Here is a 26,716-nt window from a genome sequence, read left to right on the forward strand (position 1 = left end):
GACCGACGGCGGAGAAAAAGCCGAGCACCGTCGATGGGGTAAGATAGAGGGTGAGGCACACAAGGCGCAGCCGGGGGTTGAAAACCGAGCGGCGTCGAGGAAAAACAAAACGGAGAGAGAGAGGGTAAAGCAGCAGCCGGGTTCAGGACCGAGTGGCGGAAACGGGAAAGGTGCACAGAAAAAAAAACGCGCAGAGCACAGCCAGGGCTCAAGGGCTGAACAGTGTCCGCGGGGAGAAGAAGGGAGAGCCCGGGAGACGCCATTGAGCCGCGGAGAAGAAGGAAGAGTGCGGGAGGCGCCATTTTTAGAAGCCGCAGCGGAGAAGAAGGGCGAGCGCGGGAAGAAAGGAAAGCGCGGGAGACGCCATTTTGTGCCAGCGGAGAAGAAGGGAAAGTGCGGGAGACGCCATTTTTGACAGTTAAATCACACCCAGGGATGCCGAAGAGTGGCAGTATCTCTACGTTCGACAATGAAGTCGAAGATTGGGCGACATATGTGGAACATATTGAGGTGTACTGCAGGGCGAATGAAGTGCCAGATGCTAGGAAAGCACTGGTTTTGTTAAATTCCATGGGTGCAAAAACTTATGGGTTACTGCGAAACCTAATAACCCCAGAGAAGCCTGTGAACAAGAATTTCGAAAGCATAGTAGAAATCCTACAGGACCACTTAAACCCCACACCGCTGCTGATAGCAGAACAATTTAAGTTCCATAAAAGGAACCAACACAAAGACGAAAGCAATGCTGAGTACTTAACGGAACTGCGCAAGCTATTGAAACACTGCCAGTTTGGAGTGGGACTAGCAGGTACGTTAAGGGACAAGTTTGTGTGTGGGCTGCAAAGTGAAGGAACCCAGAAACGGCTTCTATCGGAAAAGGATCTTACGCTGGACAAGGCTTTCAGTATGGCAGTATCACACGAAGCAGCCGCAAGGGGCGCTGCAGAGATACAACGGAGACCGCAAGAATATGGCACCAATGAAATGTTCTATGGAACAGGGAAGTGCTACCGCTGTGGCAGAACAACACATGACCAGAAGGATTGTTGGTTCAAGGACCAAGTGTGCAGACAGTGTGGAAAAGCAGGACACATAGCAAGAGTCTGCAGGTCTGGGAAGAAAACCAACAGCAAGAAATCTCCACAGAAGAAGTACAAAAAGGTACACAAGGTGATGGACAGTAGTTCAGACGAACAGAAAAGTGACACAGACTCCGGAAGCAAGGAGCTGGGTTGTCTGAAACTACATAAGGTAACCAAAATGGAGGATCACCAGACTATCTGGGTTACACTCAAGATAGACGGAGTCCAAGTGAAAATGGAATTGGACACAGGATCAGCCCTAACAGTCATAAACCAAAGGGACTACAAGCGGCTATTTTCACATATACCCTTGAAAGCTACAGAGATTGTCTTGAAGATGTACACGGGGCAAAAAGTCTACCCCAAAGGAAAAATAAGGGTGAAAGTGATATACAAAGGCCAGGAAATACCTAAAATGGACACATATGTATTGCCAGATGGAGGACCACCACTGCTAGGACGTGAATGGATCCGGAAGATACAATTAGACTGGCATTCCATACAGGCACTGAAGGTTGAGGCCAAAAAGGATGACGACGTCACACCTGGACGACTGTCAAAAATACTAACTGACGCAAAAGAAGTGTTCCAGGAGGGACTCGGAACACTAAAAGGCATAACAGCAACGATTAAAATAGAGGAAAATGCAAGCCCAAAGTTTCTTAAGGCCAGACCAGTGCCTTATGCGATCAGACCAGCTGTCGAAGCAGAGCTGGAAGGGTTGGAACGTTCAGGAGTACTGTCCAAAGTAGACTGGAGCGAGTGGGCTACACCCACCGTTCCTGTAATGAAGAGGTCGTTGAGTAATACGCCTGGGGAACCAAAGAAGGTCCGCATCTGTGGGGATTTTAAGGTGACAGTGAACCCAGTCCTTCACATGGTACAATATCCGCTTCCACGAATTGAGGATATTTTCGCCTCGCTATCCGGAGGTAAACGCTTCACCAAAATTGATCTAGCCCAGGCGTACTTGCAAATGGAGGTAGAAGAAGCCTCGAAACAATACCTTACGATCAACACTCATAAAGGTCTCTATCAATACAACCGGCTGGTGTTCGGGGTAGCATCGGCTCCGGCTATTTGGCAAAGGGCGATGGATCAAGTCCTGCAAGGGATTCCAGGGACCCAGTGTTATTTGGACGACATCCTGGTCATGGGCGAAAATTACAGTGATCACCTCGCCAACTTGGAGAAGGTGCTCACCAGATTAAAGGAATATAGGCTACGAGCTAATCGCCACAAGTGCGAGTTTTTCCAGAAGCAGATCTCATATTGTGGCCACGTCATCGATCAAGAGGGGTTACATAAGTCCCCTGAAAAGATTGAGGCAGTAGTCAAGGCTCCAGCACCAGAAAATGTGTCACAACTGAGGTCGTTCCTCGGGCTGGTAAACTACTACCATAAGTTCTTACCAAATTTGTCCACGGCATTACACCCACTGAACACCCTACTGCAAACAGGGGTACCATGGAAGTGGAATGATGAACGTAGACGAGCTTTCCTGAAGTGTAAAGAATTGATCACATCAAAAGATCTGTTGGCCCATTTCAACCCAGCACTACCAATTCGTTTGGCATGTGATGCATCACCCTATGGTATTGGAGTGGTGCTGTCGCACAAATTCCCAGACAGGTTGGAGAGGCCAGTAGCCTTTGCGTCTCGGTCACTAACCTCAGCCAAGCACAACTACGCCCAGATTGACAGGGAGGCCCTCAGCCTAGTATGGGGAGTAAAAAAATTCAACCACTATCTGCATGGGCAGAAGTTCACCTTGCTGACTGACCACCAACCACTTGTCTCCATCTTTAATCCTAAGAAGGGCGTTCCAGTGATGACTGCACAACGGTTACAAAGATGGTCCCTGTTTCTAGGGGTGAATCAATATGAAATAGAATATAAAGGCACGAAACAGCATGGAAACGCTGATGGGCTATCGCGCCTGCCACTGCCTACTGTGGAGGAAGCACCAGCAGTGGACCCTATCGAGATATTTTATTCGTCAATAATTGAACGATTGCCAGTAATGAACGCGGATATAGAGAAGGAGACCCGCAATGATCCGACGCTGTCTCGGGTATATGATTTGACGGTGAGGGGATGGCCAACACATGGCGACTCACTGTTGCCAGCATTCTCATCCAGAAGAGAACAGCTGTCAGTATGCCAGGGGACAGTGATGTGTGGATCCAGAGTGGTGATTCCACCCAAGTTAAGGGAGAGAGTGCTAAATGAGCTTCATGAAGGTCATCTGGGGGGAGTGAAAATGAAAAGCCTTGCTAGGGCTTATGTGTGGTGGCCGGGAATCAATCAACAAATCGAAGACCTAACCAAGAGCTGCTCAGGATGCCAGAAGGTCCAAAATGCACCGCCACATGCCCCTCTACACCCATGGGAGTGGCCCTCCTCTCCATGGCAACGGGTGCATATTGATTTCGCTGGTCCATTCATGGACTCAGTGTTCTTAATAGCAGTGGATGCTCATTCGAAATGGCCTGAGGTGATATAAATGTCCTCAACCACTACAGAGAAAACGATTGCAGTCCTATGGACCATATTTGCCAGGAACGGCTTGCCAGAGCAGATTTGCTCTGATAATGGACCACAGTTTGTGTCCGAAGAGTTTCGAAAATTTATGAGCATTACACATCCGCCCCGTATCATCAAGCCACAAATGGATTGGCTGAGAGGTTCGTACAAACCTTTAAGAAGGCGATAAAGGCCATGTGCGACAATGAAATTCCACTACAGCATAAGGTGGACAATTTCTTATTAGCCTACCGAAACGCGACACATGCAGTTACCAACCAGACCCCGGCCATGATGTTCTTTAACCAAAGGTTGAGATCTCGTCTGGACTTGCTCAGACCAAATGTGCGAAGAAATGTTGAGGATAGACAATTCCAGCACATCAATGAGAAGCCGACAAGGAGCTTCAACGTAGGACAACCAGTCTTGGCCCGTGACTACCGAACAGAGAAATTGCAACCCGGAATGATATGCACAAGGCAGGGGCCATTAATGTACACAGTGGATGTCGGGGAGAACATTGTGAGACGCCACATCGATCAGATCTTAGCGTCACAGGAATGAGTCAACCCCATGTCTCGCGTACCTGGGGATGAACCCGACATACCGGTAGCATCTACCTCCGAACTAGTAGCAGTGGAAACCGATGAACTAACCGACGAAAAGGGGCCAGAATCGCCTCCGCACCAAGTACAAGAACCTCAGGAAAGGCGCTATCCCGAAAGGATCAGGAAGCCGCCCCAAAGACTGAATCTATAAATGGACTATTGTTGTTTAATGTACATGTTAAAGTGTTAATTGTTGTTTGAATATTATGGGTACTGCTAATCTAAAAGGGGAGGAATTGTAGTGTATGTACCTTTAAGAGGGAACTACTTTTACAGCTCCTGTATACTGTAGTACCGGCAGTGACCACACCTGTATGTAAGCCTTGAGCATGCCTCTGTACCCCCAGTCTTGAGACTACCCTACTCCAGTAAATACCTGTTGATTGTTAAGTTACAGCATCCGTGTGGTTATTGAAAAACATTGTACACTCCGAATCACGGATCTAACAAAAACCACTTACGTTCGTGTTTTCTGCGATCTTCTACACTGGTTCAGGATTCAACTTAGCTGAATCAGGCCTCACCCCCACAAAACTGGCTGCGCCCCCGGGCTGACATTCCGCGATTCCGCTGGTTCAGGAAGGCTCTTCAAACTGCGCTCATTTTCTTAAGCGTGCAGAAACCAGGAGGCACGTATTCAGAGTTTTTTCACAGCAAAAAATATTTAATTTACTAAGAAACCGACTAGTGTACACCAATGAAACTATTACAATGGTTCAGTATCGATTTTTTTTTGAAGTCATTTTCAGTGATTTTAAATCAGGTTACTCACAGGTGGACACTCTTATTGAAACTGTTATTTTTGGTGATAAACTCATTTTCAGCTGTAGTAATTAAGCTGCACCAGGTTACCGCTCTTGAATACATCAAGGGATACTTTTAAGTGGGAAAAAAAGGAACAATTACGTTCTATTACGCTGCCCGATTGCTCTGATCGATGGAAGATGTTACGTTTGTGATTATGCAAATGAATTTTAGTGGAAATTTGAAGTGTAACCAAACCAGCGCAATTTCAGGCGCATTTGGACGCTATTTCTCGATTGCGCCCAAAGTAGAAACTCTACTCCCGTATCCCTCTCTCTTTCCCGAATTCCATTACTCCCTGCCTGGTGTTATCTTAAGAAACTTTTAGGTGAAGAACGTTAGATCAATGTCATTCATTTTATCCTCTTGATTTGAATCAGGATCGCGCGGTGAGTCCTCCTCCCCCCAGGGTGGGCCTCACTCAGCCCAGCGCCGAGCCCCCAGCTCCTAGTTTGGGCCATTGTGCTGCTGAATGGAAGGCAGGCTGCGGCAGGAGCTGATTCCCCCTTTGTCACTGGAACCACTGGTAGCCAGGCAACCAGCCACTAAAGACCGAGGTCAGCTCCTAAATGAATAAAAACAGGAATGGGACTAGAACGTATATATTTTTAAAATCCACAGTAATTCCAGGTGGATGTAGAAGATCCCACGGCCACTCTTTCGAAGAAGAACCAGGGGGAGTTCTCCCCGGTGTCCTGGCCAATATTTACCCCTAAGTCACCGTCACTAAAACAGATTATCTGCTCATGATCTCATTGCTGTTTGTGGGAGCTTGCTGTGCCGAAATTGGCTGCCACGTTTCCCACATTACAACAGTGACTACACTTCGAAAGTACTTCATTGGCTGTAAGGCGCTTTGGGACGCCCAGAGGCCATGAAAGGCGCTATATAAATGCACGTTCTTCCTTTTGTTTTCCTTACTGAAATTTATTTTACTTTGCTATTCTTCTTCCCAGCTTCTACACTCCTGGTAAAAGGTGAACACTTGCCTCCGCCTCTGGTTATTTTTTTTTCCTTTTCCCTGTGGTTGCCGGGCAACAGCTTCACGCTCCCCATCCCCCCCTTGCAACCTCCTTTTTCAGAAGTTGTGCTCTCTCTCTCTTGATGGCTGGAACAGAGGCCACTCTTGTGTGTGTTCTAAGCCCATCCAGAAAAAACAAATCTCACAGGAAAAAAAAAATACCCTGGCCCTGGGAGTGGAATTCAGAGCAGGGTTTTCCACTGACCGTGCTGTAATGTAGACTTGCCCTGGGGCACGATGCTGACTGCCACTGCATGCGCGCGCTCTGTGCCCGCTGCCTCTCAGCGCTGTGCCCAAATGGGTGGGTGCAAGGCACGCACGGTCAGATTCTGATAGCGGGTTTCTGCTGCTTTCCTCGAGTGCCGAGGGACGCAGAGCCACATTTTCCTGGCAGAGGAGTAAGGCTGGTTTACGAACCCTTGACACACCAGCCTCTTGCTGTCACAGCTCCGAGCTGGCACCGCGTGTTAACAGGGGAGTGGCTGTGTGGTCACTTCAGCGGGGAGTTTTTAGAACCAATCATTCCTGCCCAGGGTAGTAGTTTTGTGTCACAACAGACACAAGGGCAGAAAGTGAATTTAGAATGTGTAGTTTTTTAGTAACACACTGAAGGGAGTTCCAAGATACAGCGGCACAGAAGGGTGGGATGCCAGGCTGCATCCGCAGTTTCCCGTGTGGTAACTTACCAGTTTCATCTACATAGAGTTGCTCAAGGAAGCCCAGCTGCAGTGTACAGAGATTCACTCCTGGGCCTCTGTCACTGGGACATTCACTCCTGGGCCTCTCCTCACTGGGACATTCACTCCCGGGCCTCTCCTCACTCGGACATTCACTTCCGGGCCTCTCCTCACTGGGACATTCACTCCCGGGCCTCTGTCACTGGGACATTCACTCCTGGGCCTCTCCTCACTGGGACATTCACTCCCGGGCCTCTCCTCACTGGGACATTCACTCCTGGGCCTCTGTCACTGGGACATTCACTCCCGGGCCTCTGTCACTGGGACATTCACTCCCAGGCCTCTGTCACTGGGACATTCACTCCTGGGCCCCTGTCACTGGGACATTCACTCCCGGGCCTCTGTCACTGGGACATTCACTCCCAGGCCTCTGTCACTGGGACATTCACTCCCAGGCCTCTCCTCACTCGGACATTCACTCCCGGGCCTCTGTCACTGGGACATTCACTCCCGGGCCTCTCCTCACTGGGACATTCACTCCTGGACCTCTGTCACTGGGACATTCACTCCTGGGCCTCTCCTCACTGGGACATTCACTCCCGGACCTCTCCTCACTGGGACATTCACTCCTGGGCCTCTCTTCACTGGGACATTCACTCCCCGGCCTCTCCTCACTGGGACATTCACTTCCGGGCCTCTCCTCACTGGGACATTCACTCCCGGGCCTCTGTCACTGGGACATTCAGTCCCGGGCCTCTGTCACTGGGACATTCACTCCCGGGCCTCTGTCACTCGGACATTCACTCCCGGGCCTCTGTCACTGGGACATTTACTCCCGGGCCTCTGTCACTGGGACGTTCACTCCCGGGCCTCTGTCACTGGGACATTCACTCCCGGGCCTCTGTCACTGGGACATTCACTCCCGGGCCTCTGTCACTGGGACATTCACTCCCAGGCCTCTGTCACTCGGACGTTCACTCCCGGGCCTCTGTCACTGGGACGTTCACTCCCGGGCCTCTGTCACTCGGACGTTCACTCCCAGGCCTCTGTCACTGGGACGTTCACTCCCGGGCCTCTGTCACTGGGACGTTCACTCCCGGGCCTCTGTCACTGGGACGTTCACTCCCGGGCCTCTGTCACTGGGACGTTCACTCCCGGGCCTCTGTCACTGGGACATTCACTCCCGGGCCTCTGTCACTGGGACATTCACTCCCGGGCCTCTGTCACTGGGACGTTCACTCCCGGGCCTCTGTCACTCGGACGTTCACTCCCAGGCCTCTGTCACTCGGACGTTCACTCCCGGGCCTCTGTCACTGGGACGTTCACTCCCGGGCCTCTGTCACTGGGACGTTCACTCCCGGGCCTCTGTCACTGGGACGTTCACTCCCGGGCCTCTGTCACTGGGACGTTCACTCCTGGGCCTCTGTCACTGGGACATTCACTCCCGGGCCTCTATCAGTGAGCGACTTTAGGAGACAACAGTAAAAAGATTTACAAAGTTGGTCTGGACAATTTTGGAAGGAGTCGCAAGTTAAAATGAAGAAGTTAGTACAGTAGTAAAAAATGGAGTCATCAGAATTTTTCCACTTGAAGGATAATAGAATTGTGAGAAAGGTGCCAGGAAAACTAAATTACAAGTACAGTATAAATAATCTCATTAATCATTGAACTGTGTTCTTGGAGAGAGATGGGATTGAGAGGCACAAGGTGTGGGCTAAAGTGGTCTTTCCCTGTTACTGTTACTCACATCGCTCCATCAGCTCCCCAGCTCAGATTGAAATAATTGTTGTTGCCCTGGCACAGCTCCAGGGGAGAGTGGAGACCTGAAACCAAGGCACAAAAGGAGCGTGTGTGGAAGATAATGTGGGTGCTTGTCTTAGAGGAGGACGGGGATGTACTTTGTATGAGAATTCTCCCTAGATCTTCCCTTTGACAGAGCCTGGTTAAAATTATTAGATTAGCTGCCTCAGTGAGCAGGAACAAGATGCTTCACTTACGTCAATGGTTGTGACGTTGTTAAGTTGGCAGTGAAGGGTGAAAAATGGAGACAAAGGCAAAAAACTCAAAGAGGACCAAGCTTTTCTGAAGTTGGACATTTTAATTCTTGTCGAACAATTCACCAAGCAAGAAGATGCCTTTCTGGCATAGGCTCAACGTGCCACCAGCAGAAGGCCTGGGAAGGGTTGCCCCATGGCAGCGTATCCCACAAAACACTCCGGATCGCAGCGACCTGAAAAGATTATCCGAATGAAACTTCAGAACAATAAGCAATGGCCAAATCACACCAAGGCTTTCACAACCTCCGCCTCACCATCAAAAGACTCAACAAGGAGGACGGTGGGCTAGAAATTCGTCATGGGTGGTAGCGTCCTCTCGGCCGCTTGTTATACACCGTGGCCGGTATTCAGCTCCATTGACTTCAATAGAACTGAATATCAATCGTGGCGTAAAATGGGCGGTCATTGTGACACCGTTTAAAGCTACCGCCAGTGTCTTTCTCATAGGTGGGAGATACAGAAACATTAATCAATTGTCCCATTACAGGAGAAGTGCTTTGAAAGTACCGCTCAGCACATTCTTCTTAATCCAGTGCTAATATCAGATTGCCATGTCCAGAAATCACGTGAAGAAATGTATTTGTCCCTATTCGCCCCACCCCCCGGTGCACTCTGTGCCTATCTGGCATCTGCAGCAGTGCCTGTTTAATCAGAAGTAATGAATGGGGTCAACGTTAAGAGTTAGTGCTCCTGGTGCAGTGCTGCGAGCACATTGGGAGTGGGGGACGGAGGTTAACAAGTCTGGTTCGTGGCCCACACGATTTTCTGTCCACGAAAATCAATGGACACTTTGCAAGTGGTTTGAAAACAAGTATGAATGCCCTCTGATGGGTCCTCCGTTGTGTCCTCCAGCCTGTTACCAAAGAGCCCAAATAAGCTGGGTGCCAAGGTGCAGCTCTACCTGAACCTATTTGAGATGGAGAAGGGAATCGGTATGGAACTGTCAAAGATTCTCCAACTCGTGCTCCCTGTCCTTGCTGGGAATGGATGAGTGCAGAATTGCCTCCTGCATGTAGTCAATTGTACCACAAATTCCCTCATGCCTTTGAAATACTTTTTAGATGCTTGGGATTATTGTCAGACACAAAGCTGCTTGATGTGCATGTCAGGGCATTGAAACCTACCAGAATAGTTAGAAGATTGATGGTCGTACATTGCCCACCTGAATGGTAACATAGATTAGTAACATGACTACAGGATTAGGGGGGGATACAGCTTCTGTGATCTGGTGTGTTGAAGCCTGCCTTTGGAATAGCACAAATGCTGTTGCTGTCCTGTATCTTGAGTTCCCTGTCGGGAGAATGTGCCGGGCAGCTTGTGTTGTTTCTGGTAAATAAAACCGCACAATGGGGTAAATATTACCCCAGTTTCAGGCAGTTCTGTTGGTGTGATGCAACTTTCAGTTCATAGGACATGCATGGAATCCATTAGCGACAATGCTGGGCACCCCTCCTCGGAGTGGTACAGCCCTGTATCAGTCCGTTTGGCTCTTCGCTAACGAATGTATTTCCTCTCCTCGCCAGGGCTGGAAGTTGCACGGCTCTTCCTGCTATTTTGTGGGTGAGGAATCGGTGACCTTCGACGAGGCCTTGAAGAAGTGCACAGGTCAAAGGTCGACCCTCGTGACCATCCTGAACAGGTAGGTGGGAGTCCGATATCCGCAATGAAGACCGGCGCCAAACTGAGGAAGAGCGGCTTGGGCCTCAGTGCGCTGAGTGAACCTCAACACTAAACGGGACCAGCATTCCCATGGGATTGTCCCTGTATGTGAACTACTGATTCACTCCCTCCTCTCTTGTGTGCGCCACAGTGGAATCAGTGTCACGGGAGCTCTTTAGTTAGTGTCCCGTGCTGAAGGTCTCCTTCCCTGCAGCCCACGGGGTCTCTCCTTTGACCAGCCCGCTATCGAAAAAATTGGGATCTATTTGCTGGAAAGTTTTTCCCCAGCCGTGAGATCATTTCAAAACTATAATAGATTCCAACTGACCTTTTTTTATGGATTAGGACAGTAAATTTTTGTGCTCCTCCAGATGTTAATCCAGAGAAATGAAACACTTCTCCCATTTCAGGTGTCCAGTGTCAGGATCAACACTCCCAGGCCAGGTACAGTTCAGTGCAGCAACAACTTGCATTTATATAGCGCCTTTAACATAGTAAAACGTCCCAAGGCGATTCACAGGAGCGTTATCAAACAAAATTTGACACCGAGTCACATAAGGAGATATTAGGGCAGATGACCAAAAGCTTGGTCAAACTGGTAGGTTTTAAGGAGCATCTTAAAGTAGGAAAGAAAGGTAGAGAGGCGGAGAGGATTCCAGAGCTTAGGGTCGAGGCAACTGAAGGCACGGCCGCCAATGGTGGAGTGATGAAATTTGGGGATGCGCAAGAGGCCAGAATTGGAGGGCTGCAGAGTTCACGGAGGGTTGTAGGGCTGGAGGAGGTTACAGAGATAGGGAGGGGCGAGGCCATGGAGGGATTTGAAAGCAAGGTGAGAATTTTTAAAAAGAGGCGTTGCTGGACCAGGAGCTAATGTGGGTCAGCAGATGCAGAGTAAAGCTCTCTCTCTTCTGTGCCAGCAATGCACCTGTGCCCCAACCCCACAGATTGAACAGGCTGGGGCTCTTTTCTCTGGAAAATAGAAGACTGAGGGATGACCTGATGGAGATCTTTAAGATTATGAAAGTGTTTGAGATGGTAGACACAGAGAAGATGTTTCCACTTGCAGGGGAGACCAGAATTAGGGGCCATAAATGTAAGATAGGCACTAATAAATCCAATAGGGAATTCAGGAGAAACTTCTTTACCCAGAGAGTGGTTAGAATGTGGAACTCGCTACCACAAGAAGTGTTGCGGCGACTCGAATAGACGCGTTTAAGGGGAAGCTAGATAAACACATGAGGAAGAAAGGAAAAGAAGGGTCTGTTGATGGGCTGAGATGATTAAAGGTGGGAGGAGGCTCGTGTGGAGCATAAACACTGGCATGGACTAGTTGGGTCGAATGGCCTGTTTCTGTGCTGTAAATACTGTGTAAGGTCACCCCCTACTTCAGCAGTATGGCATTCTTCTATTTCCCATATTGACTATCCTTGTGGTCTCTGTGTGAGGTTACTAGTTTAGTATCAAAACAGAGAATAAACGGGTCGTTTTCCGAGTGGCAGGCAGTGACTAGTGGGGTACCGCAAGGATCGGTCCTAGGACCCCAGCTGTTCACAATATATATTAATGATCTGGACAAGGGAATTGGATGTAATATCTCCAAATTTGCAGACAACACAAAGCTGGGTGGGAGGGTATGCTGTGAGGAGGATGTCGTGAAACTCCAGTACGATTTGGACAGGTTGGGTGATTGGGCAGAAACATGGCAAATGCAATATAATGTGGATAAATGTGAGGTTATCCACTTTGGTGGCAAAAACAGGAAGGCAGATTATTATTTGAATGGCAATAGATTGGGAGAAGGGGAAGTGCAAAGAGACCTGAGTGTCCTTGTGCACCAGTCGCTGAAGGTAAGCATGCAGGTGCAGCAGGCGGTTAAGAAGGCAAATGGTATGTTGGCCTTCGTAGCAAGAGGGTTCGAGTACAGGAACAAGGATGTCTTGCTACAGTTGTACAGGGCCTTGGTGAGACCGCACCTTGAGTATTGTGTGCAGTTTTGGTCACCTTACCTGAGGAAGGACATTCTTGCCATGGAAGGAGTGCAGCGAAGATTCACCAGGCTGATACCTGGGATGGCAGGAATGACGTATGAGGAGAGATTGTGTCGATTGGGCTTATACTCACTGGAGTTTAGAAGATTGAGAGGGGATCTCATCGAAACCTATAAAATTCTGTCAGGTCTGGACAGACTAGATGCAGGAAGGATGTTTCGGATGGCCGGGGAGTCCAGAACCAGGGGTCATAGTCTAAGGATAAGGGGTAAGCCATTTAGGACTGAAATGAGGAGGAATTTCTTCACCCAGAGAGTGGTGAACCTGTGGAATTCTCTGCCACAGATGGCGGTGGAGGCCAGTTCATTAAATATATTCAAGAAAGAGTTGGATATATTTCTTAAGGCTAAAGGGATCAAGGGATATGGGGAGAAGGCAGGGACAGGGTACTGAATTTGGATGATCAGCCATGATCTCATTGAATGGCGGAGCAGGCTCGAAGGGCCGAATGGCCTACTCCTGCTCCTATCTTCTATGTTTTTATGCTTTGAGCTGTGGGCCCACAGCCACTATGAACTGGCTTGAGACTCTCCAAACTCATTTTAAGTAAACCTTTATAAACCTAAATGTTACTCAGCACCGACTATTGGAATAGTCATAATCACACGCCTGTGTTCAAAGTGCTGGTTTATGTGAGAGATTCCTGGGGGTTGATTTTAATGTGTGTGTGGGTGGGTCGGGGTGGTGGGGTGGGAGCAGGGAACACTAGGGGGAGCTCAGTGTGAGGTCTGGACCATTTTAACTCACGGCACTCATTTAAATAATGCAGGATAGTCTCCCGCCTGAAGTGATGTCAAGGCCAGCGGGAGCAGAAATCGGTCGGGAGGCCGAGGACCCAAGTGAATGGATCTCGGCATTAAGTTAGGGGCTGGGGAGGGTGTTTAGCAACTGATACTGGTGCTGGGGGGGGGAGGGGGTGGCAAGGCAGGGTCTTGGGATGCCCATGGAATCCTTGCGGGACCTGGGGGAGAATTCCTGCTCCTCCTGGTCCACAAGGATTCCACAGAAAATTAATTTTTTTAAACTTACCTTGGCCTCTCCTGGGCACTCATACCCTGGTCCTGCTGTCGTGGCTGGCCCTACGCGGCCTCTCAAATCCGGAAGCTAAAGCGCCATCGCGGCGCCAACTGCGTCATTGGACGCAACCTTCCGATGTAAAGTAGGCCCCGGCCTGGTGGGAACGGGCAGCCGTCCCGTGCCTGTTCTCAGGTAAGTTAAGGTGCCGGGGAGGGGGCAGAGACGTGTCGGGAATACTGTGGGACCCCCATCACCACCAACTTAACCCCCCCCCCCACCTCCCTGGCCGCGCCGTTCCTTCTGGGTGGGGAGGTGGTTGGAAAACGACCCCCTGTGCTTAATGAAGAGGTACTCCAGCAGGGTACAAGAAACTTTCGTTTAACTGGAGGTTAAATGTCCGGAAAGCTCTATCTACGGGCAAAATTCAGGAGCCGTTTCCTATAAGTTTTTTTACTTCTCGTTGCTTTTTTTTTCCAGTCTGGCTCTGCAAGGTCTAGCTGAAGCTGTTGCTTAGCTACAGAGACGCTTTTAAGCTGCGGCCGACTGTTTTGAAGCTGTTGCTAAGCAACAGGATTTGTTGATTCACATGGAGCTGAAAATCTCCGTATGTTTTAACATTAGCGCTGGTTTCTACGGCAGTTTTGATGGTACGGCACCAGCTCGGTCCCGTCAGTGCCGGATACCAAAAGGTTTCCTGTACTGGGATATTCCGATCGGTGGGGCTGTTGCTTAGTTCAGGGGAGCTTGCTGTCTGATCATGGAGTGAGACTGGGACAGTTGTGAAGAGCTGTTTAGCCAACACCTGTCCTTCACTGAGGAATACCGTCCAGAGGTCAAGAGAACGGACGGGGGAATTGGCCGAGAATATAGAGATGAAAATTCCACCTACATCGTAGCTTTGAGATACCCATATCTAGAATTTGAAAGTAAATTTGCTATTTAAAGTGAAAAGCTATTGAGCGTCTCATCATTCTCATCTCCTGCCCTTCGGAAGCTGTGTCTTCCCCAGTTTTAAGCTGCTGTCGTGAGTCGCTCTGATACTCTTTGTTTCTCCTGTTAGATTTGAGCAGTCGTTCATCATCAGCCTCATCCTCGGTCGTTCCGGCAACTTCTGGACAGGCCTACAGGACGCCAACCACCCGGGGGTCTTCCAGTGGATGGGAGGGGACGCCGTCTCCTTCACCAACTGGAACCGAAACCAGCCAGGTAACAGCATGGCCCCTTCAGACCTTCCCGCTGGCGCCTGAGCCTTCATTGGGAGCACCCTGGGAACCCGTGCTGGCGGATTGTCTCACTGTGGCTCCCTCGGGCGGCTTTCAACTCCACCGCTTCAGATTTAGGGGAATGATTCGGAGCTGGTGACCATCCAGCTGTATACACGCAGCCTCTGAACCCCTGCCACCCCCCACCCACCTCACTAGTGTTGGGGAAACCGTAAAAGAAATACCCGCCGCAGATTTTTCAGATATTCGGGTTACCGCCGTTATTAAAATAATGCTGTTTGAAAAAATGTCGGCTTCAGTGTCAGGTTTGCACCTGAGAAATTCCTGCACTGTCCGCCTCAAAAATAGACCCCTCGATACGAGACCAAGAGAGGGTGATGGGTCTTAGCCTGTCCCTCGTTTTATTCTGAATAACACTGGCTTATGTACAATACAGTGACCAGACTTCAAAACCAATCAGTTTACACTTTCAAAGTGACTCCCTGCTGTCAAAAGCAAAGTGCAAGAGAAAGTTGAGTCAGTGTGTAAACTGAGAATGGGACTGAACAGGCTGAGCCGGGGACCATGTGGGAGAGGGGAGGGGAGGGGGAGTGCAGGAGGGAGGGGAGGGGAGGGTAGGAGGGGAGGGAGAGTGGGTGGGGAGGGGAGAGGTGGGGTGGGAGGGAGGGTACAGGATGGAGGGGAGTGAAGGGGAGTGCACAAAGGGATGTAGGGGAGGATAGGGAGGGAAGGGAAGGGAGAGGGAAAGGGAGAGAGGGAGGGGAAGGGAGCGAGGGAGGGGAGGGGAAGGGAAGGGAGAGAGGGAGGGGAAGGGAGGGAGGGAGAGAGGGAAGGGAGGGGGAGGGGGAGAGGGAAGGGAGGGGAAGATTTCCTCTGGGCAGGAAATGCAAGGTAAGAATTTGCATTTATATAAAGTCACATCACATCCCTCAGAAATATCCCAAAGCTCTTCATGTACAACGATTGCCTTTTGAAGTGCAGTCACTGTTGTGTAGGAACAGAAGGAAAGGAAAGAATTTGGGGGCTAAATTCGGTTGATTTGCGCCTCCCGTTAGCGACCTCTTAGGCACCAATGGGGTGCAAATCAACTAGTGCCTGGGCGCAGCGCCACTAATGCCTCGCGCGAAATTCGCCGGGAGGTTAGCGGCGGCGCTAACTGTTAGCGCCGCGTGGTGCTGCGCCTCCGACAATGACGTCATCACCTTGCACAGCGCCCCGCTTGTGCCCCGGCTGTAATATTGGGTGGCGCCTTCCGACTTACCACCGGACGCTCTGTCCGCCGGGGTCAGGGGGACCTACCTGCGGCCGGGGCGGCGCTAGTTAAAGGGGTGCTGGCGGGCGGCCATTTTTGTTGCTGGCCACCTGCCAGCACCTGCCCCCGCTGCTGTCTCCGGCCCCCGTGAAGCCCCCCCCCCCGCAGGGTGCCGGCTGCTCTCCGTGAGCTCGGCACTCCCGATCCCTGGTGGCCCAGCTGGACGCCGGGACGTACTGCGCCAGGTCCCGCCCCTTTAATAAGGGGAGGAAGGCCTGCAGTACCGCGGCGCAACGTACCGCAGCGCCCCAAGAGAGACACGGGGCACTTCCAGTAGCGCCCCTCCTCCCCCACGGGGCGCTACTTGGGAAAATCGGCCACGGGGGCGCTAATTATCCGAAAGTTGGCACCTCCGACAGTGCAGCATTCCCTCAGCACTGCACTCGGGTGCCAGCCTGGATTTTTGTGCTCAAGTCCCTGGAGTGGGACTTGAACCCACAACCTTCACACTCCGAGGCGGGAGTGCTACCCACTGAGCCACAGCTTCATCTTTTAGCTGCACTCAGTGCGCTAAAGCAATCTTCCTTCCACGTAAGGAAAAAGAGAATAACATTAGTACAGAAAGACATTGAGTGCCTTTTGTCTCCTGTGAGGAGCCGCTGGACAGGCAGCAGGGAATCTGGGCTAACAGCTGTTTGCTTTGGCTGCACAATGACACGAAGCACATCTGGAACTGATATCACTGGGGGTGACGAGGAGACGAATGTGCAGCGTGAGTGGATGGCTGCCTGACTATAATTACACTGGCGTTCATTTTTATAGCTGCTGTAGGTTTTAAGGATATCTGAGCTGTGCATCTCATTAATAATGAGGCATTGTTCTCTAAAAGCACACACTCTTACACTCACTCACTCACACACAGACATACACACACACACAAACACTTACACACTCACACACACACACTTACACGCACACACACACAGACATACACACACACACACACACACACTTACACGTACACACACACACACAGACACACACACACACACACAAACACTTATACACACACACACACAGACATACACACACACACAAACACTTACTCGTACACACACACACACAGACACACACACACTCAGACACACACACTCACAGACCCACACACACACACACACACACACTCACTCACACACACTCAGACACACACACACACACTCACTCACAGACACTCACACACACACACACACACACACACACACACACTCACTCACAGACACTCTCACACACACACACACACACACACACACACTCAGACACACACACACTCACTCACACACACTCAGACACACACACACACACACACACACACACACACACACTCACAGACACACACAACAACAACAACTTGTATTCATATAGCACCTTTAATGTAGTAAAACATCCCAAGACGTTGCACAGGAGTATTTTAAGCCAAAGAATTTGACACCGATCCACATAAAGATAAATTAGGGCAGGTGATCAAAAGCTTGGTCAAAGAGGTAGGTTTTAAGGAGCATCTGAAAGGAGGAAAGAGAGGTAGCGAGGCGGACAGGTTTAGGCAGGGAATTCCAGAGCTTAGGGCCAAGGCAACAGAAGACACGGCCACCAAAGGTTGAGCGATTATTATCAGGGATGCTCAAGAGGGCAGAATTAGAGGAGCGCAGATATCTCGGGGAGTGGGGCTGAAGGAGATTACAGAGATAGGGAGGGGCGAGGCCACGGAGGGATTTGAAAACAAGGATGAGAATTTTGAAATCGAGGCACTGCTTAACCGGGAGCCAATGTAGGTCAGCGAGCACGGTGGTGATGGGTGAACGGGACTTGGTGCGAGTTAGGACACGGGCAGCCGAGCTTTGGATGACCTCAAGTTTACGTAGGGTAGAATGTGGGAGGCCAGTCAGGAGTGCGATGGAATAGTCAAGTCTAGAGGTAACAAAGGCATGGATGAGGGTTTCAGCAGCAGATGAGCTGAGGCAAGGGTGGAGACGGGCGATGTTACAGAGGTGGAAGTAGGCAGTCTTTGTTATGCTGTGGATATGTGGTCGGAAGCTCATTTCAGGGTCAAATATGACACCAAGGTTGCGAACAGTGTGGTTCAGCCTCAGACAGATGTTAGGGAGAGGGATGGAGTCAGTGGCTAGGGAACGGAGTTTGTGGCAGGGACCGAAAACAATGGCTTTGGTCTTCCCAATATTTAATTGGAGAAAATTTTTGCTCATCCAGAACTGGATGTCGGACAAGCAGTCTGACAATTTAGAGACCGTGGCGGGGTTGAGAGAAGAGGTAGTGAGGTAGAGCTGGGTGTCGTCAGTGTACATGTGGAAACTGACGCTGTGTTTTCGGATGATGTCGCCAAGGGGCAACATGTAGATGAGAAATAGGAGGGGGCCAAGGATAGATCCGCGCACACACATACTCACACACACACAGACACAGACACACACAGAATCACTCACAGACACACTCACACAGAATCACACACGCACACACAGACACACACACATTCACACACACACACACAGAATCACTCACACACACACACACAATCACTCACTCACACTCACACAATCTCACACACACACACACAGAATCACTCACACACAATCTCACACACACGCACACAGACACAAAAATCTGGACAAGTAAGCAGATCTAACTGCACTGTGAGAGTAGTGCAACGCCCCACGCTGCCGTTCCAGTGTGGTTTTGTTTACGTGGTCTGATGCTTTCTTCCTCAGTTTTAAGAACGTTGATTTCCACGGCTGAATATAAACGATCATTGAAAGCATCCAAGATCCACATTCAGAGTTTAGTTTATCGGCCGGTCTGAATTTGGATGTAGGTGTCCCAAATCGAGACCTGGAACTTTTTTTAGTTCATTCTTGGGATGTGGGCGTTGCTGGCGATGCTGGCATTTATTGCCCATCCCTAGTTGCCCTGAGAAGGTGGTGGTGGGCCTTCTTCTTTGTAGCAGTTTTTGATACAACTGAGTGGATGGCTGGTTCACTTCAGAGAGTATTTAAGAGTCAACCACATTGGTGTGGGATTGGAGTCACATATAGGCCAGACCGGGCCCGGAAGGACGGCAGATTTCCTTCCCTAAAGGACACTAGTGAACCAGTTGGGTTTTTACGACATTCCGACAGTTTCATGGTCGCTGATACCAGCTTTTTATTTCCAGATTTTTAAAAACTGATTTCAAATTCTCAAACTGCCCGTGGTGGGATTTGAGCTCGCTCACCCTGAGCTTGTTAGCGCGGGCCCCTGGACGACTAGTCCAGTAACATAACCACAACACGCGCCCTGGAGTTAATCAGGAGGTGCTGCCTTTGAACAGCGCTCAGCCAAGCAGCGTTCTGGATGGGCGCGTTACAGTTGTGCTTAGTCCTGCGGCCGCCCAACATCCCCACACACACACGCGCGCACGTTGCAGCTGGGGATCACGGGGAGCACGGGCTGATTCCCCTCGCTCCGCTCACTTGGAGGCCCCAGAGACTGTGGCAGCGCCCCCTACTGCTAACCCAGCTGAGTACAGCACGGACCAGGGGTCCAAACCCTTTACATAGAAACATAGAAAATAGGAGCAGGAGTAGGCCATTCGGCCCCTCGAGCCTGTTCCGCCATTTAATGAGATCATGGCTGATCATCCAAATTCAGTACCCTGTCCCTGCTCTCTCCCCATATCCCTTGATCCCTTTAGCCTTAAGAAATATATCGAACTCCTTCTTGAATATATTTAATGAATTGGCCTCCACTGCCTTCTGTGGTAGAGAATTCCACAGGTTCACCACTCTCTGGGTGAAGAAATTCCTCCTAATCTCTGTCCTAAATGGCTTACCCCTTATCCTTAGACTGTGACCCCTGGTTCTGGACTCCCCCGCCATCGGGAACATCCTTCCTGCATCTAGTCTGTCCAGTCCTGTTAGAATGTTATAACCCTCGAGGTCTGTGTGGTGAAACGCCACATGCTGCACCAGCTGAGCCACTGAGGGGAGAGGTGGGGGGTCACCTCTGTGTGCTCTTTCATTCCTGCTCTAATAGCTGGATGAATGATTGGGTGGGCTGGGGTGTTGCCAAAGTGTTAATTCGATCTGCAGTTCATGGAAACTCTGCCTCGAGCGATAAAAGAGTCTTTTTTTGGCAGTGTGATTCCATTTACAGCAAATTCCAGCGAGCCCGGGTCAGCTTCCTATTAAAGAACGTTAAAACGTTACACTCAACGACGCAGAAAAGTCCTCAGAATGTACGTTAGCCATTCCTGTATCCGACTGCCAGCTGAAAGCGATTTACAATTAATTTGCTGTAATTTCTTGCTCCAACTAGTTATGTTTGTGTGAATATTGTAATTTGACAGAATGATGTGTATAGTGCAGTCAGCGTGACAATTACTTAAGCCTCAAACACATACGATAGCGAGAGTTGGCTGCCATCTTGGTGCGTCCCAAAGGTTCAGGGTTACTGCCTTTTGCCAAAAAAAACAAGCAGGAAAGGGAGTGAGCCCAGAGCCCTGATGTTTCCTTTGCTGCTGCTGAAAATTCATGGAAAGTCCTCAACCAGTAAAGAATGCCTCCACACCACGAGACCCAGGAGTGCGTGGGAAGTATGCGATACTGTTCTCAAAATCAGGCCTTCGATGGTTTGTTTTTTTGCTTCAGGTATTTCCGGACAGCCCACTCCAAAAACCGTACAGACCCCATACAGAACCAAAAAATTGGTAACCCTTACAGGGAGGAGTGAATTCTTGAGCCTGTGGAAATGGGATTGGGGTTTTGGGACCACAATTCCAGGGTGGGTAGCCATTTCACTTAGAATTCAAGCAGATAGAACGATGGTGTCTTTTGCTCCTTGATCTGGAACACTGCGGTGATCGAAAATCCACCGATATTTAATTGGCTATTGTTTCTCCAAGATAATCTGGCTCGACCGCAGGCCATAAAGGAGATAGTAGGACAGGTGACCAAATGCTTAGTCAAAGAGGCAGGTTTTAATCACCCCTCTCTTTTTAATCTGCCCTTATTTTAAATAGTGCCATAATGCTAGGTTGGCGCGCGTGAGGATCAACAGCTCCTGCATTGTGGCTTGCAGTGTTACACTGGAATGCTGAGTGGATGAACTAAGCCTTGTGTTACAGGTTACAAAGGTGGCTGCGTGGTGCTGGCCACGGGAAACTCCGTCGGATTATGGGACGTGAAGGATTGCAACAGCTTCAGGGCAAAATACATCTGCCGGCAGAACCTGGCAACCTCACTCGATCCACTTGCCGGACCAGCGGCAGTGACTCCAACACCGAGTGTTACAGGAAGCTGCCCGCCGGGTTGGGTCTCGTCCCCAACGCTCCGATACTGCTATAAGGTAGGGAGAGTCCGAAATTTCCTTACAAGTGTACATTGGAAAGCGGTCAATACCTTCTCATTGAAGCTACAAGTTTAACCCGGATTTTCATTGCTCCACCATTGGCGGCCGTGCCTTCAGCTGTCTAGGCCCTAAGTTCTGGAATTCCCTCCCTAAACCTCTCCAGCTCTCAATCAACGTTCCCTGTAATTTTATTTTTGGCTGCACGTCCCATTCAATTTTTCGCGCATGCGCGGTTACTACCGTTGTAAAGCCGGTGAGTGGCCTGCGCAGGACCTCCAGACTGCTGCGCACATGCAGCTTAATGGGAACATTGCTCTCCACCTCTCTCTCCTTTAAGATGCTCCTTAAAACTACCTATTTGACCAAGCTTTTTTGGTCACCTGTGTCAAATTTTGTTTGATAATGCACCTGTGAAGCGCCTTGGGACTACGTAAATGCAAGTTGTTGTTGTAACAAAATATGTCACCTTAGGATGCTGCCAAGATTGGCACCGACTCAAGGCCACATTGTGGTACTGATCTCGCACTGTCTAAACATAATGGTAAAAAAGAAGCCTTGCAAGAATGATGTGTTGCAGCAATATACGAGCGCACATCTATTTTAGGCACAGACACACAAGACTGTTTTTAACCTAGTTGTGATTCAATCACTTTAAATACAAACCGTGTGGTAAGACTTCATGTGGCGAGGTCCTGCATTGCTGAACTGAGGCCCACAAGCACAAAAGGGGAAAGCAGAACTCCTCATAGTGAGCACAAGCAGATTCCAAGCTGTACATTCTTGCTATTATGGCATGTGGATCGATGGGTGGGAAGTTTTCTAAGGAAGAGAAATGTGACTTAAGTGAGAATATAAGTTGAGTTGCACAGAATGCAGAGTTAGAAGCAACTTGCTCCATCTCCAAAAAAAATCTCTTGATCTATGGTACTGGACATATAAGGGCCTAGAAACGGGGCGCCAGTCTCGCCAGGGCGCCGGAAGTACCGCCCCGGAAGGAGTCGCGAGCGCCCGCCGGAAATTCAGTTTGAGCGCCCCAAACGGAAGCGCGGCGCTACTCGAGGTGCCCCACATCCGTCTTGGGGCGCTGCAACTGAAGTTCGCAGCACAACGTGCCGCAGCGCCACACGCTGCGGCACGGCGCGCTGCGGTACTGCAGGCCTTCCTCCCCTTCTTAAAGGGGAGGGGCCTGCTGCAGCGCGATCTAAGATCGCGAGTGCAGGCAAAAGAGCCCGGCACCGAGGAGAAGTGCCGGGCTCTTGGGAGACAGCCGGCACAACGCGGGGGGGGGGGTGCTCAGGAGGCCGGGGACGGCTGCGCGAAGAGGTGCTGGCAGGTGGCCAGCAAAAAAAATGGCCGCCCCGCACCTCAGCGCCTCTACCGCCGCAGGTAGGCCCCCCTGAACCGGTCGCAAATTGTGACCGGCGTTACAGCTGGGGGCGCTACCAAATTTTGCGATCGGGGCGGTAGCGGGGTGCTGCGTACACCGATGACATCATCGGTGGTAGCGCAGCGCTAACGGCTAGCGCCGCCATTAGCACCCCGCTAAATTTCGCGGGAGGCGTGGCCAGTGGCGCTAAACCCACTAAGTGCCCTCTTTGGGCGCTAACTGGTGGCGCAGCCCACCGAATTTCTAGGCCCTTGGGTCCCATCTGATCTATTGTTGGGAGCAGAGGAGCCTCGCTGATATAAAAACAGAAAGCACTGGAAACACTCAGCAGGTCAGGCAGCATCTGTAGAGAGAGAAACAGGGTTAACGTTTCAGGTCGAAGACCTTTTGTCAGAACTGGAAAAAGTTAGAGATGTAACAGATTTTAAACAGGTGCAGAGGCAGGGAAAGGGGGGGAGGAAAGAACAAAAGGGAAGGTCTGTGATAGGATGGAAGGCAGGAGAGATTAAATGACAAAAGGGATGATGGTGCAAGACAAAAGGAGATGGTAATGGGACAAGTAAAGAAACAAAAGATGGGTCTAGAGGAGGTGTAAATGGCACTGGCAGAATAATTACCAACAGCTGCTGTTCGAAAAAATGGGAGCGGTGGTTATGATCTGAAATTGGTGAACTCTGGACGGCTGTAAAAATGAGGTGCCGTTCCTCGAGCTTCCTCGAGCTTCATTAGAACAGTGTCGGAGGCCGAGGACAGAGAGGTCAACGTTAGGCGGAGAATTAAAATGACAAGCGACCAGAAGCTCAGGGTCGCACTTGCGGACTGAATGGAGGTGTTCCGCAAAGCGGTCACCCAATCTGCGTTTGGTCTCCCCAATGTGGAGGAGACTGCATCGTGAGCGGCGAATACAGTATACTAAATTGAAAGAAGTACAAGTAAATCACTGTTTCACCTGGAAGGAGTGTTTGGGACCCTGGGTGGTGGGAAGGGAGAATGTGGAAGGGCAGGTGTTGCATCTCCTGCGCTTCCATGGGTAGGTGCAGTGGGAAGGGGAGCAGGTACTGGGGGTGATTGAAGAGTGGACCAGGATGTTGCGGAGGGAACGGTCCCTTCAAAATACTGAAAGGGGAGGGAAAGATATATTTGGTGGTGACATCGCGTTGGAGGTGGCGGAAATGGCGGATCCTTTGAATGCGGAGGTTTGGTGGGGTGGAAGGTGAGGACAAGGGGAATCCTATCATGGTTCTGGAAGGGAGGGGAAGGAGTGAAGGCAGAAGTGTGGAAATGGAACGGACATGGTCGAAGGCCATGTCAACTATGGTAGAGGGGAATCCTCAGTTGAGGAAAAAGGAAGACATATCAGAAGCACTGGTATGGAAGGTGGCGTCATCAGAACAGATGCGACTGAGACGGAGAAACTGGGAGAATGGAATGATCCCATCTGATCCATTGTTGGGAGCGCGGGATCCCATCTGATCCATTGTTGGGAGCGCGGGATCCCATCTGATCCATTGTTGGGAGCGCGGGATCCCATCTGATCCATTGTTGGGAGCGCGGGATCCCATCTGATCCATTGTTGGGAGCGCGGGATCCCATCTGATCCATTGTTGGGAGCGCGGGATCCCATCTGATCCATTGTTGGGAGCGCGGGATCCCATCTGATCCATTGTTGGGAGCGCGGGATCCCATCTGATCCATTGTTGGGAGCGCGGGATCCCATCTGATCCATTGTTGGGAGCGCGGGATCCCATCTGATCCATTGTTGGGAGCGCAGGATCCCATCTGATCCATTGTTGGGAGCGCGGGATCCCATCTGATCCATTGTTGGGAGCGCGGGATCCCATCTGATCCATTGCTGGGAGCGCGGGATCCCATCTGATCCATTGTTGGGAGCGCGGGATCCCATCTGATCCATTGCTGGGAGCGCGGGATCCCATCTGATCCATTGCTGGGAGCGCGGGATCCCATCTGATCCATTGCTGGGAGCGCGGGATCCCATCTGATCCATTGTTGGGAGCGCGGGATCCCATCTGATCCATTGTTGGGAGCGCGGGATCCCATCTGATCCATTGTTGGGAGCGCGGGATCCCATCTGATCCATTGTTGGGAGCGCGGGATCCCATCTGATCCATTGTTGGGAGCGTAGGAGCCCTACTCATCCACCAGATTGGAACTATAAGATTCCTCAGATGCCTTGAACTGAGAGAGAGTTCCTGCTCACCTGTTGTGTGGGGGGTGCCGTATCCCTCTTGACCTGCTGTATTGGGTGCAGACTGCTCTTGGTCTGGTGCATCAGGAGTGCAGAATCCTTCTTGACCCATTGGATTGGGAATGCAAGTTCCTCTCGCGTGTTTTGGGAGTATAGGATTGTTCTTGATATGCTGTAATTCTTAATGTAAACATAGGAACAGTCGTCAGCCATTCAGCCCCTCAAGCCTGTTCCGCCATTCAATTAGATCATAGATGATCTGTATCAACTCCATCTATCCACCTTCATTCCTTAACACCCTTGCCTAACAAAAATCTTAGCAATCTCAGTTTTGAAATGTTCAATTAACCTCCCAGCCTCAACAGCTTTTTGGGGGAAGAGTTCCAAGTTTCCAAAACCCTTTGTGTGAAGAAGTGTTTCCCGACATCACCCCTGAACGGCCTAACTCTAATTTTAAGTTTATGCCCCTTTGTTCTGGACTCCCCACCAGAGGGAATAGTTTTTTTCTATGTACCCAATCAAATCCTTTAATCATCTTAAACACCTCAATTTGATAACCCCTTCATCTTTACCATATTTACCATAAAAGACTATGGGGGGAAAATTGAGTCACGCCCCGAAAAAGTTAGTTCTCCCACACCCAAAATTCAGTGGTAGCACCCCAAGCAGGACGCGGGGCACTACTGGAAGCACTCCCCCTCCCTCTTGGGGCGCTCCCATTGAATATCGCGGTGCTACGTGCAGCAGCACCACTCGCGCCGGCACGTAGCGCCGTGGTACTGCAGACCTCCCTCCCCCGATTAAAGGAGAAGGGCCTAGCACAGCGCCCACCGGGGAGCGGGGAGCTGGCAAAAGAGCCTGGCACTCAAGAGGATTGCCCGGCTGACGGATCACGGCCAACACCCCGCAGGAGGAGGCCAGAGGAGGCAGATGCTGGCAGGCGGCCCAAAAAAAATGGCCGCCCGGCACCTGCCCTTTAATTATCGCCGCCCCGGCTGCAAAAACGCCCCCCTGACCCTGTCGGACATATGGTCCGGCGGTAGGTCAGGGGGCGCGAGCCAAGTTTGCGGCCGAGGCACGGCGCATGGCGATGATGTAATCGCCAGAGGCGCCGCGCCGCGGGGCGCTACCGGCTGCCGCTAGCCTCCTGCTGAATTTCGCAGGAGGCATTAGCGGCGCCTTGCCCAGGCGGTAGTTGCTTTGCACCCCGTTAGCGACCCCTCAGGGCGCTATCGAGGCGCAAAGCAACCTAATTTATCCCCCCATATTCTCTGTCATACCGTGTGCAACACCACGGGAGATCGACTAGCTTACTATTAAAAATGTTGGCCTAGAAATTCAGTCGCGTTTGCGCCCACTTATTGGCTAAAGAATGGTTTGCGCCGGAAGTTTTTTAGTGCCCGAAATTCAGTTGGTCCCTAAAATCGGCGTTAGCCGGTAGTGCTGCGCCGGCACCAATGACGTCATCGGTGTGCGCAGCGCCCCGGTTCCAACGCGATTCCGTGCCGACAGCCAAATTCAGTTGCGGCCGCCTCGCCCGTAGCGGCCGCAAACAGCGTTTGAAAAACGGGGCCTTGCAGCTCCGAGAGGCCGGTGCATAAAGGTGGAGGGGCGGGCGGCCGCTTTCCCGGCGGGCGCCTGGCCGCACCTCCCTCCCCGGACTCCTGCACCACCCCCGCGCGTCATTGGTGTCTGACTCCCGCGAGCCCGGCACTTCTCCGTGGTGCCGGGCTCATTTGCCGGGGGAATCCA

The 26,716-nt window shown here is 50.8% G+C and overlaps 1 protein-coding gene and 1 long non-coding RNA gene across 2 annotated transcripts in view; one reads left to right on the forward strand and one right to left on the reverse strand.

Annotated features, from left to right (window-relative positions):
• The window catches only part of mrc2 (mannose receptor, C-type 2), a 401,368-nt gene that overhangs the window by 225,397 nt on the left and 149,255 nt on the right, over positions 1-26,716 (forward strand). Inside the window, exons 10-12 of the mRNA XM_085966616.1 lie at positions 10,299-10,414; positions 14,560-14,705; positions 21,148-21,368. Coding sequence (XP_085822742.1) covers positions 10,299-10,414; positions 14,560-14,705; positions 21,148-21,368 — 483 coding nt within the window. The remainder of the gene's footprint in view (positions 1-10,298; positions 10,415-14,559; positions 14,706-21,147; positions 21,369-26,716) is intronic.
• LOC147101478 (uncharacterized) lies at positions 8,736-25,141 on the reverse strand. Its single transcript, XR_015073480.1, has 3 exons — positions 24,977-25,141; positions 22,035-22,190; positions 8,736-8,948 (listed from the first exon to the last, which is right to left on the reverse strand). It is a non-coding gene; the product is annotated as an uncharacterized LOC147101478 (long non-coding RNA).

This window comes from Somniosus microcephalus, chromosome 24 (genome assembly GCF_052327205.1).
Source record: "Somniosus microcephalus isolate GS21.2 chromosome 24, FLI_Smic_1.0, whole genome shotgun sequence".
Taxonomy (NCBI): Eukaryota; Metazoa; Chordata; class Chondrichthyes; order Squaliformes; family Somniosidae; genus Somniosus; species Somniosus microcephalus.